Below are 10,817 nucleotides of genomic sequence, written 5' to 3'. Positions count from 1 at the left end.
GTCCATCAGTTTTTATTCTCATTGCTCTCTTCATGTAGTCTGCCTGCCTGTATCGTATCATTGCATGTGTAGTCGGATCACCATGTATTCTAACACAAAAAATGTATTATCTTGTTATTGGTCAATGTGCGGCGTGACATGCAAGTTCTCTAAGTCCTTATTTGGTCGACATCAGTTCATGACAGCAATAAGATGTGTTGATACTTGTAGGCTTCATAGCTTGGTATACAATACTCATAGCTTGCAATTGATCACTAAGTTTATGGCCCGCCTACAGAACCTAGCCCAACTTACAAGATATGAGTAAAATTCTCAAAATGGAGGTTACAAATATGTACTACGAAGCTACTAAATTTCAAGCGAGACGTACATTAGTTCTGAGTGCTTCTAGCTCTTATACTGAGCTTATAATCCGAGTGCGCTTTTTGTGATGTTGGCGGATATGCCACGAGTCCAACTGCAGATCACGCACGTTGACGTTGATGAGGGATTTTACCTCCCTGGAAAATTCGCTCCCGTTACGTAGGTTACTAGGCCGACATAATTTGAGTTCACAAAGCTGTTTTATCGCCTATTGAACCTGTTAATAAACTTCTGGCTGTCCTTTAATTCGAGGCATGTTTTCTTCGTCAGTCCACCAGCACCAGTCACACTTCTTATGCCCTCAGCCAGGCTGGGGTACTCGTCTTGTAGGCATTTTGGTACGCGAAAGGAAACTACGAAAGTCCGTCGGCCAAGTCCGAGGTACCGGTATGACAGTAATCCTAGTCCGACGGAGCCAAAATATGTCGCTGCCAAAATAGCCGGGTCAATTTATTGACTCTGCAGGTCACCTTCCGGTTCAGTCACAGTCCTCGCTCGCACGCCCTCGGAGGGTCTTGAATCCTTCTCATAGACGACACCATGCACTACAGGACCATCTATCGCGGTGAACGAGACTTCGCATCCCACGACGATGGTCATGGTGGCACACGTGGATCCTGATCTGGCGCGTGATACAGTGTAGGAGCTCAAGGCGTATTGGCAGACACGCCAAGGGTCAAACTGCTGCCATAGCTTGAGAAAATGGTGCCCGAAAATACAGTGCTGGCGGAAGGTCTTCGGGGCCTTATCTAAGCAGGCATACGCCCATAAGTTGTGGATATCTTTGTTGACGTTCAGTCACATCCTCTATATTCTTGCCACTTCCAGCTTCTTGCAAGCGCTTGCCTCCTTCAGCCAGTGTTTGTCTCCCCCTTGTCGAGTTCTCGCAAAGCCAAAACATGTCTTCTGGATCGCCTGTATCACTTCCGCCATGCGCGCAAAACCAATCATACATGGACGTCTCGGCTCTCGATGGCGGACGACTCGCTTTACCTGCTTGGCTAATCCTTGGGGGCATCCCCAAAGGCTCAAGCGAGCGCATCGATATGCCATCGATCTCTTTCCTCCTGCGTCACTCTGCGTCCGGAAGGAGGGTCGTGTATGATCTCGGCATCCCCAGACGCGAGGACCTCTCGACGTTGCCAGGTTTCGAGGCTTTCAACAAGGCGCTTTCCAGCGACGAAGATGAGCCCTGCCTACTTCGGCACCATACATTCCCGGGTGATGGATGTGTTGAGGATTCACTTATTAAGGGAGGGGTGCTGCCGGAAGAAGTGGATGTCGTTATTATTAGTCATTTACATTGGGATCAGTGAGTCCGTTCCCTGAAATTTGCATTAATATCCAGTATTGAAGATTCTAGTATCGGAGACGCACGTCCGTTCACGAAGGCCGATTTCATCCTTGGCGCTGAGGCTAAGGGTACTATAGCTGGAGAGGATCTGCAGACACGGAAACCCATTGTCGTTCCCATTTCTGCGCCCGCAGAACGCATGCACTTCATCACCGAATGGGAAACCTCCATCGGCGGCTTGAGAGTACACGATTTCTTCGGGGACGGGAGCATGTATGTTCTTGATACGCCCGGTGCGTTCGGCATTTCTGTCCTCACTCGCTTCTTACTTGAAGATGACTTACTGGTGAAACCTTGCTGATTTCAGGCCATCTGCCCGGGCATGTCGCAGTCCTAGCACGCACATCTCCGGATGGCGCTTGGATCCTTCTAGTAGGTGACACCGTACACCATAGAAGCATTCTTAATGGCGAGCGAGACTTCGCGTCCCACGATGATGGTCATGGCGGCATAATGTGCGCCCACGTGGATCCTGAGCTAACGCGCGATACGATGCGGAAGCTCAAGGCGTTGGAGGACATGCCGAGGGTCCAACTGCTACTCGCACACGAAGACATTGATAAGGATGTATTTCTCCCCGGAAAGTTTGTGCCCCTTGCGTAGGCCACTAGATCGAGAAGTTTCAAATCCAAAAATGCGGTATTGTGGCCTATAGTACATATCGATAATCACGATTCTGCCTATCTGTTAAATCCAGGAACTCCTAGTCCTCAATCAGCCTACAAGCTATGGTTCGTCATGGGCTCAAAGCAGAACGTACCTTGTCGACCCGGACCTGGACGAGCTTTCCGTCCTCTGACAAGCGCTCGATATACACTTCTTCGTAAGCGTCGTCTTCAGGCTCTGCATCTCTCCGGCTGTTTTCGCGTGCGAGAATGTACCGAAGGAGAAGCAACAAGAGCGGACACGCGATGTAGCATACAGCAATCACAATCCACGGGACGTGATTTCTGACGTGTGCAAGCAAGGGAGGTGAGTGGTTATTATCAAGGACGACAAGTGTTCGGGACACACCGCGGCTTGTACTTCTCCAGCCACATAAATGGACCGGCAGCGTTGCCAACGCAGTACGCAGATAGAAGAATCGCATTCGTGGCGACCTTCTTTGTGTGTCCCGCGGTGACGTTGTTGATCCACGCTAGCGCGAGCACGAAGCCGGTGATGCTTATCCCTGTATCAACACTCTTCAAGACCTGAGAACCGAACAAACGTCCAATGCACGCACCCGTCAACCATTGACAGAATAACAGCCCAACCTTATCGCTCCATGGCAATAAATTCAATAGCATAATTGCGATCAGCGTCGGCACGAAGTACGCAGCCCCAACGTACGCGCGCGCATTTGGCCAGCGCGCGGCGAGCGTGACGCCCGTCCATATTGTGACGATCTCGACAATACCCGACACGCAGGAGAGAAGCGTCGTCTGCAGGTCTGAAAAGCCGAAGGAAGCCATGATGAGCTGCTGCTGGTTTGTGAGAGAGTTGGGGACGTTGTCAAGCGCAGAGAAGAGCGCAAATATCCATGTTTTGGGGTCGAGGAGAGCTTCGATGAGCCTGGGGTAGGTTTTAATACCGAGTTGACTGCAAGACTACAGGTCGTAAAACGTACTGCTCCTTCTTAAAGTGCTTGTTTTCTACGCCTGTTTGGTTTTCCTGGAGACGGAATCAACTAACACCGCATGGAATTGCATTGGTATCGCTCACCTTGATCCTCTGCACCGCTTTTACGCGCTCATCCATGGTAAGGAACCAAGCGTTTGTCGGAGAATCCGGAAAGAAGAACCTGAGCCCTGGTCAATGTTGGGTGCGATGGGGAGCAGTACGTCAACCTAGACGTACCAATAGCATATTGCCAGGGCAAAGGTTATCGCTCCGGTGATGATCATAAGCCTGTCGGAGGGCGTCAATGAAAGTCGTACTTTAAGTCGCGTCGACAATCACAGTAACGCTTACCACTGCCAGGGCTGAAAGCCACTTGTCTGGATATGTAACGATCCAAAACTTATAAACCCCGAAATAATCTGGGCTTCGTCGAGCGTTCAGTATGCCATCTAATTGATCTTTCTAGCAAACGTACCAGTTCCATTCATCAAGACTACAAACGGAATAAGTATATTACTACGCTTCGACAGATAAAGATGTTGAACGCTACTCACACCAATAGCCAACGCGCAGTGTCTGCTCGTTACGCGTGTAGAACATCGAGCTCACGATCATGAACCCAGCCGTAATGGATCCCTCGCAGACGCCCAAAAGCAGGCGCACGACGAGCAACCCCGCGAAATTCGTGCACGCGGCATGGCACGCGAGCGCGATGCTCCATACGAAGATGTTCAGGCTAATGATCGGATTTAGGTGTAGCCCTCGGAGCCGACGGTACTGTATCTGAACAACATACCTCATCCATTTCCCTACGGGAAACCGCTGTAGCGCCAAGTTTTGCGGGTACTCGAAGACGAGGTAGCTGAGATAAAATGCAGTTCCAAGCCTGATTTCCGCATTAGCCGAGTTTGCTTCGGTGCGCCAAGCTGAGCGCCGCAGGGTCGCCTACCAATTGTACCTTAAGCAAGTTAGCGTCGTTCACTTGCTAACAATGATACCACTCGTGATCAAACTTACTCCGAAGTGGACAAGTGCGTATCTTGCCTAAAGAGCGAGATAAGATAGGCGATAGAGAGACCCGGGCTCAGATAGTGGACGTACTCTATCCCCAATATAGCTGCGCTTCCGAGCGTCGTCTTATCCATGAACTGAACCCTATGAGGTGATAAGCGTCGCTGACACAGATAGAGGAAGGCCTGCACACCAGTAAAGCACTAAAGAACGAGTGGTGTCCCGAACATCAGCATAGCAGGTGTGCGCATGGCGTTACTCACTGAACATCAGCGGGAGGATGTGCCAGTCAATCTTCTTCCTGGAGTGCTGATCAGTACCAGTGATCACAACTCGGTAGAGAACGTACCGGATGCGCAGGGCTTCCTCAGGATCAAGTTCGCCTGTAAAGCCTGCTGCGAGCTGTGCGCCCGTATCGACCTCTTTGGTGGAAATAGAAACTCCGTGTTTTCCATCCTTCACGGATGTGGGTCGCGACCGAATATCCGATGTCGACTCTGAGCTCATGACGAGCAAGTTGAGAGTGCAAGATAAGAAGAGAGCGATGGAGTGAGCGTCCATAGATTTATAGAACGGGGAAGCCCATGGAGCCTACGGGAGACAAATATAGACTGGTGGATAAGAAGCCCGTGCCTGTCGCCAAAGCTTATGGAACAATGTCATACAACTTACCGACGAAGCCTATGGGCGCCGCAGGTTGGAGACAAGCGCTTTAGCTTCTTTGAGCCCTGTGTGAAAGCACAGCAGTCTGCGCAGCGACGATGTGTGCGCTCTGTGCTCAAAAACAGTTTAATTGCTGACAATTTGAAAAGACAAAACAAGGCGACCATCGCACGACGTGAACAGAGGGTGTACATAGGACGAGAGAAATTCTTATGACGAGCTCACACATTCACCGAGCCCCCGCGGTAGTACACCCGTAACGTCTTGATTGTATGAAAACTTGCCCAGGTAGGATGTCTGTTCACCAGCGAAGTCTACCTTAATCGTTGACCGCTCTGAGGTAGTGAACACGTACGTGAGAACAAGACAACCGATTGTCTTCATGGCGCATGGATTCTCGAGTCTTTGACACGTTTATGAGCGATAGCATTGTGGGAAGGGGGCGTGGGGGCTCGGTAATGGCGACTGCTCTGAGGAGAGCCGTACCTTCCTCGTAGTCGATGACGTCCTGGAGGTACACCAGAGCCTCTTGGACGATGGTCGCCACCTTCACGGGATACACTAGCCATCAGGCGCATGTTGGCATTGCTCACCCCCTATGCAAATCCAAGTAGACCAGGGCCCAATGATAGGTTTCGTCAATCTTGTCTGGGCGAGCGTGTAACGCGGGGTAATGACAAGATCGCAGTAGGAACTCACCATCAACCTCAGCTCGACCCTCAGCCTTCAGCACAGACGAGGAAGCATAGAGAAGAAGCCTCATTCAAACTCTTGACGAAGATGACAATTCATGAAGGCTGACGGCCTTAGCTGGAGCCATGAAAACGCTGAAAGGATGGTTTCCGTCGCACTTGCTTCAGCCTGGTAGGTGGATCCCACGTTGTCTCCAGTATAATGAGTAAACCTATGAAGCCAAAGACACGATTGCAACGAGAGAGGAGGCAGGGCAAGGTCCTCTCCAACCTAGCAGACGATGGCCGGGAGAGGGAAAGAGAGAACACGGGTAAATGTCGGAATAATTTCGGAAGCGGATACAAAGTATCTTTCCCCGCAAATAGGGGCAAACGCGTCTAACACCTCCCTCTTGCCATCAACACTGCAGCGATGAAGGTACACCTGGCCAACATGGAGTCTGTAGTGGCCCAGTGACCTCTAACTTCTCGGGAGAAGATTCTCGCTCTCATAAAGGCGCAATGGACCCATCTATCTCTTATATAAAGCGAAGCGAATGAAGCCTGGCTGGTTTTCATTCTTCCCCCCACTTTTTAGCTTACTCGGAAACTCGAAGTATCCAAGCTCAAACCCTAGCGAAGTATGCCTCCAACAGCTACGAGCGCGCTTGCACCTCCCTCCGATGCCACGAGACGTACCTCGAAGCCAGACAAGCCGTTCGATGACCGCCGCGTCGTTGGTCCATCGGCGAAGCTCGCTCCTCTCTCCGACCACCTCCTCCCGCTCAAGCGTACTATCCTTGCTGAGCTCGGCACGTCACCTGAGCAGCTCGAGCAATCTTGGCGCGGCGTTCTTGCTGCTCTTGAGGTGCACACCGCCAAGATAGCACAGCAAGGCGGGGATGCTATTCCCCATGTCCATTACAAGGACATCGAGAAGGGCATATCGGAGGAGCAAAAAGTGATCATACGGGACGCGGGCTGTGTGGTTGTGCAAGGTGCTGTGTCCGAGGAGGTAAGCATGATCAGCCGATGGACGGAAAGGTAAACATGAGCTGACGAGGTCATGCACGGATAGGAAGCCGTTGGATGGGAGACGTCTCTCAAGGATCTTGTCAAAGCGCACCCTGGGATACAAGGTGTTTCATCAGCGGCTAGTCTCATGTGTCAATCCTTCTAACAAGTTTCGTTCGCTCCATCCAGGGTATCCTAGCCACGACCCGCAAGCCTACGAGCTATACAACACGCAAGCGCAGACCCGTGCACGCACGCACCCCGCCGTACTCAACACGCAGAAGGCCCTCCTCAAATTCTGGGGCTCCTCGCTCCCTCGTGCCTCAGCAGATGGGGAAGACCTCGTGGATTATGACACCCCGGTTTCATACTATGATCGTCTGCGTCTCCGCAAGCCAGGCGACCGTTCGTTTGTGCTCGGCCCGCACATCGACGGCGGCTGTGTCGAGCGGTGGGAGGACCCTGTGTATCGTAAAGTATGGGGCAAGATCCTCAGCGGAGGAGATAGCTGGAAGGAATATGATCCGTACGATGCCAGGTGGAGACTGGGAGCGAAGCAGGATCTGTACGGTGTCCCGTGAGTCTCTGATTTCCTCATCACCTGCACTCGGATTTCTCGACAAGAAAGCTAACGACTCCCTCAGAAACCAGTGCACCGCCCACCGCTCCTGGCAAGGCTGGACCTCCATCTCGCACAACGCCGCGGGTGAGGGCACCCTGCAGCTGCTGCCCATGCTCCGCCTCGCAACGGCGTACGTCATCCTCCGCCCCTTCTTCCGCCCGCGCGACCCGTCCTCGGGGTCTTTGCATCCCGACGACTGGGAACTGGACCTGGACAGCGCGATGTTCCCCGGGAGCCGGATTGGCGCTTCCGGGCAGGAGCTGAGCGTGGAGAGCCATCCGCATCTGAGGCTCGAGAAGACAATGGTGTCGATCCCGAGGACTCGTCCTGGGGATCAGGTATACTGTACGCTTCTTTCTCTCACTTTGCGAGACTAGGGCGCTAACCGAGAAATAAATTCCCGTACATAGGGCACTGTGACGGAGTGCATGCCGTGGAAGGGTACCACGGCGGGAAGAACCTCTCGTCGGTGATGTACATACCGGCTGCACCTCTGTGCATGAAGAAGTACGTTTCCTTTTATTTCATCGGATATGCAGAAACTTATATTACGACGTCGACTTGCAGCGCACGGTACCTCCGCGACCAACGCGTGAACTTCGTTCATGGGCACGTTGCACCGTACGTTCCAATCTTTCACCTCGGCGAGGCCCTCCATGGTAACAGTTCGTGTTTATTCGCAGAGATTTCCCTGCGTCGGCGGGCGAGTCGACATTCCCCGAGCGCGGTACAACGCGCGACATCAAGACCGACGAAGGCCACCGCGCGCTTGGTTTTATGCCATTCGAGGTGCACGCGCCCGAGCTGGTTCCACTCGTGGACGCCGCGAACGCGGCTCTATTCGGACAGTAAGGGAACAGCAACGCCTTTGATGTTTCACATTCTGCATCGCGCGAAGGACGATATCCATCTTCGTTGGTATGATGAAGCGGTCATTGATAGTGAACTCAACAACGGCTGTGGTGTAGTATAATCCAAAGATGAAACCCTGACTCATAATGATGTGTAACGACCCACGTAATTATATTCTTGTCTGATGTATCAGTGTACAATGCCGTATCACAAGATGAACGAACATCAATCTCGTGCCTACTGGCAACCATTAGTACTGTTGCAAGTTGTGATATGGCCTCCATCTGATGCAAACCTGGGCTTCCCTGCGGATCCAAAGCAGCTGAGCTCATACTGAGCAAGCGACTTTACGTCGCTGAGACCTCACAATCACACAAGAGCCACATACTAGAACAGCTGGTACATTGCCGCCGTATTCCTATTCACTATATAGGTAAAGGTAGAGTAACTAGTTTCGTGCGGGAGTATGTTCCACGCCCGCGAGCATCAAGCCCCGGGCGTGGGGTCGGTCTGGAAGGTAAGCTGAGTGTCCAAAAAAAGTATGAAACCGCGCCCTCTCAACCGGTGAGTGAACAGACGAAGTGTAGATATCGTGGTCATGAGCGAACGAGATACTGCTATGTTGTCGTGACATACAAAAGCATGTGGCACGCGGCCGTCGACGCTGCATCACGGATGCGAGCGTCGGCGGTGCGCGCGCCACAGTGCCCCGGGCGTCCGCCGCACGGTGCAGCGGGCCCTTAGCAGCATGCCCAGTCGGTGTCCGTGGCGCAGGCAGACCAGTGCCGTGATGTCAGGAGCGTTTCGGGGGTTGTGGTCATGAAATGGAAACGGGAGAGTCGAGTCCAGCGCCCCTCGTACATCCGTCGTCCACCGGTCCAGCCAGGCAGTGTGTTCATCCGTCCGTCAACGCGACTCCGTTCGAAAACTCAGCAAAGAGCTCGAAATGGGAGCACGAGGCGGGTCGGGAGGCGAGCGGCAACGCGGCTAGCGCGGGGCGCGCTTACCAGCCGAAAGCGTCGGAGAGCTCGTTGAGGAGGATGAACTCCTTCTGGCGGTAGTTGTCCTGCGTGAAGTTGAGCTGACCCTCGGGCTCGAACGTGAGCAGCGTGCCGTTCTCGTTCGAGTTGTACGTCGGCCAGGTCACGTTCACGAGCCCGCTCGCCGGCTGCGGCGAGCCCTTGTAGCCGCCAGCGGGCACGTTCGGGTCGAGGTTGTACGCGAAGTTGACGAGCATGTCCGTGCCGACGAACGACGGCGACTCGGTGAGCTCGTAGAACTCCTGCAGGTCGGACTCGTGGAACGTGCCGAGGGCGGAGTACTTGTTCGCGCGGTAGAGGTACGACCACACCTTCTGCGTCTTGGACGCGATCGTCAACGCGAAGCGGCGGGGCATCTGGAAGTACAGGTCACCCTGGACAGCGGAGATGCGCTTGTACTGCGGCGTCAGGGTGTTGTTGGTACCAGTGTTGAACGGCGACCCGAGATCGGGCTCAGAGCTATAGGCGTCACCGAGGACCTCCATCTGCGTCTCGTTGGCCTGGGGCATGTAGTTGGTCTGGACGTAGCTGAGGAAGTCCTGGTCCGTGGTAACGTTGGCGTTGAGGAGCGAGAACAAGGTGCCCTCGTCGTCGACGTCGCCACCGATGATGGGGACCTTGGCGTAAAGGTCGCCGTTCATCGAATCACGGAGGGTGCGGGTGAAGAGGTCGCCATCGATGGTAGGACGGAACGAGGTGTCGAGGGACTGGTACGACAGGAGAGGTGGAACTTGGTTGACAGCATTCACGAGAGTCTGGTAGTCAACAGCACGAATGCAGTCGAGCGTAGTGTTGCCCTGAGGAGGGTTGGTGCAGTTCGTCAGCGACACGATCTGGTCGTACACGGGCTGCTGCTCCGAGATGTCGTGGAACGCCTCGGTAAAGCCGGACTGGGTGACAGCACCGCTGAACAGGCCGTTGAGCTGACCGTCGTTGGCGAGCATCTGCATCCAGATTGAGATGGCGCCGGCACTCTGGCCCCAGCTGTAGGTGTGGATGCAATGGTCAGATAAGGTCTGCAAAGTGATGAACGGGAGCAGACGTACGCAACAACGCGGGACGGGTCACCACCGAAAGCGGCGATGTTATCCTGGACCCATTGGAGCGCGAGGCGCTGGTCGTGGAGACCCAGGTTAGCGACACCAGCCTCCTTGATCTCCTTGCCAGCCAAGAAACCGAAAGCGTTGACGCGGTAGTTGAAGGAGACGTAGATGACATCGGAGCCAAGAGCGTTAGAGCGTTGAACGACAGGGACTCCGTTGTACGCGGAGGCGTCGCCAGTCTCGAAGGCACCGCCATAAATCCACTGCAACACATCCGGAATCAGTATATGCCCCTATGTTTTAAACATGCTCGGGCATGAAAACTGTACGCACCACAACGACGGGGAGGGAAGCGTTAGCCTGTGTACCCTCGGGGCGGACAACGTTCATGTAGAGGCAGTCCTCGGACTGGGTGGTGTTGGAGGACGGCATGAGCTGGGCGATCGTCTCCTGGACGCCGATCAACTCCTGGGACTGAGGGAACTCGGCGCCAGGAGCGAGTTGCACCTGCTGGGGGCAGGCGTTGCCGAACTGCGTGGCCGAGCGTACACCAGTGAAGTTGGACGCCGGCTGGGGCCTGCG

At 53.8% G+C, this 10,817-nt stretch overlaps 5 protein-coding genes across 5 annotated transcripts; 2 read left to right on the top strand and 3 right to left on the bottom strand.

Moving 5' to 3' along the window:
* Positions 1 to 1,224: 1,224 nt before the first annotated feature.
* Positions 1,225 to 2,320, top strand: CONPUDRAFT_124863 (Metallo-hydrolase oxidoreductase; the record flags this gene model as incomplete). Its single annotated transcript, XM_007770996.1, has 3 exons — positions 1,225 to 1,675; positions 1,727 to 1,950; positions 2,025 to 2,320. Exons 1-3 carry the CDS (start codon positions 1,263 to 1,265, stop codon positions 2,318 to 2,320), a joined length of 933 nt encoding a protein of 310 aa, XP_007769186.1. The 5' UTR covers positions 1,225 to 1,262.
* A 46-nt stretch (positions 2,321 to 2,366) lies between these two features.
* On the bottom strand, positions 2,367 to 4,837 carry CONPUDRAFT_154215 (MFS general substrate transporter; the record flags this gene model as incomplete). The annotated part of the gene is made up of 16 exons (XM_007770995.1): positions 2,367 to 2,420; positions 2,478 to 2,667; positions 2,732 to 2,888; positions 2,943 to 3,271; positions 3,327 to 3,370; positions 3,422 to 3,500; positions 3,557 to 3,607; positions 3,671 to 3,743; positions 3,795 to 3,812; positions 3,874 to 4,055; positions 4,116 to 4,264; positions 4,337 to 4,358; positions 4,421 to 4,474; positions 4,524 to 4,533; positions 4,594 to 4,631; positions 4,680 to 4,837. The coding sequence occupies 16 exons, from the start codon at positions 4,835 to 4,837 to the stop codon at positions 2,367 to 2,369; spliced, it is 1,608 nt and encodes a 535-aa protein (XP_007769185.1).
* On the bottom strand, positions 4,822 to 5,966 carry CONPUDRAFT_82534 (uncharacterized protein). Its single transcript, XM_007770994.1, has 3 exons — positions 5,693 to 5,966; positions 5,349 to 5,641; positions 4,822 to 5,290 (listed from the first exon to the last, which is right to left on the bottom strand). Exon 2 carries the CDS (start codon positions 5,569 to 5,571, stop codon positions 5,374 to 5,376), a length of 198 nt encoding a protein of 65 aa, XP_007769184.1. The 5' UTR covers positions 5,572 to 5,641; positions 5,693 to 5,966; the 3' UTR covers positions 4,822 to 5,290; positions 5,349 to 5,373.
* A 341-nt stretch (positions 5,967 to 6,307) lies between these two features.
* On the top strand, positions 6,308 to 8,303 carry CONPUDRAFT_165762 (DUF1479-domain-containing protein; the record flags this gene model as incomplete). The annotated part of the gene is made up of 7 exons (XM_007770993.1): positions 6,308 to 6,679; positions 6,743 to 6,803; positions 6,868 to 7,255; positions 7,323 to 7,645; positions 7,711 to 7,807; positions 7,868 to 7,921; positions 7,984 to 8,303. 7 exons carry the CDS (start codon positions 6,308 to 6,310, stop codon positions 8,150 to 8,152), a joined length of 1,464 nt encoding a protein of 487 aa, XP_007769183.1. The 3' UTR covers positions 8,153 to 8,303.
* A 291-nt stretch (positions 8,304 to 8,594) lies between these two features.
* Positions 8,595 to 10,817, bottom strand: CONPUDRAFT_137501 (sterol esterase). The gene is made up of 3 exons (XM_007770992.1): positions 10,569 to 10,817; positions 10,239 to 10,498; positions 8,595 to 10,176 (listed from the first exon to the last, which is right to left on the bottom strand). Exons 1-3 carry the CDS (start codon positions 10,665 to 10,667, stop codon positions 9,156 to 9,158), a joined length of 1,380 nt encoding a protein of 459 aa, XP_007769182.1. The 5' UTR covers positions 10,668 to 10,817; the 3' UTR covers positions 8,595 to 9,155.

The sequence above is a fragment of the Coniophora puteana genome, assembly GCF_000271625.1.
Source record: "Coniophora puteana RWD-64-598 SS2 unplaced genomic scaffold CONPUscaffold_7, whole genome shotgun sequence".
Lineage (NCBI taxonomy): Eukaryota > Fungi > Basidiomycota > Agaricomycetes > Boletales > Coniophoraceae > Coniophora > Coniophora puteana.
This window is presented reverse-complemented; position numbering and strand designations above follow the sequence as displayed.

Excerpts from the sequence above, each read along its gene's own strand:
- CONPUDRAFT_137501 (XM_007770992.1), bottom strand. The coding sequence starts at position 10,667 with ATGCCGTCCTCCAACACCACCCAGTCCGAGGACTGCCTCTACATGAAC. Across the intron at positions 10,499-10,568 it reads CTTCCCTCCCCGTCGTTGTG|TGGATTTATGGCGGTGCCTT; the intron begins GTGCGTACAGTT and ends GATGTGTTGCAG. Across the intron at positions 10,177-10,238 it reads GACCCGTCCCGCGTTGTTGC|CTGGGGCCAGAGTGCCGGCG; the intron begins GTACGTCTGCTC and ends CCACACCTACAG.
- CONPUDRAFT_82534 (XM_007770994.1), bottom strand. The coding sequence starts at position 5,571 with ATGCGCCTGATGGCTAGTGTATCCCGTGAAGGTGGCGACCATCGTCCA.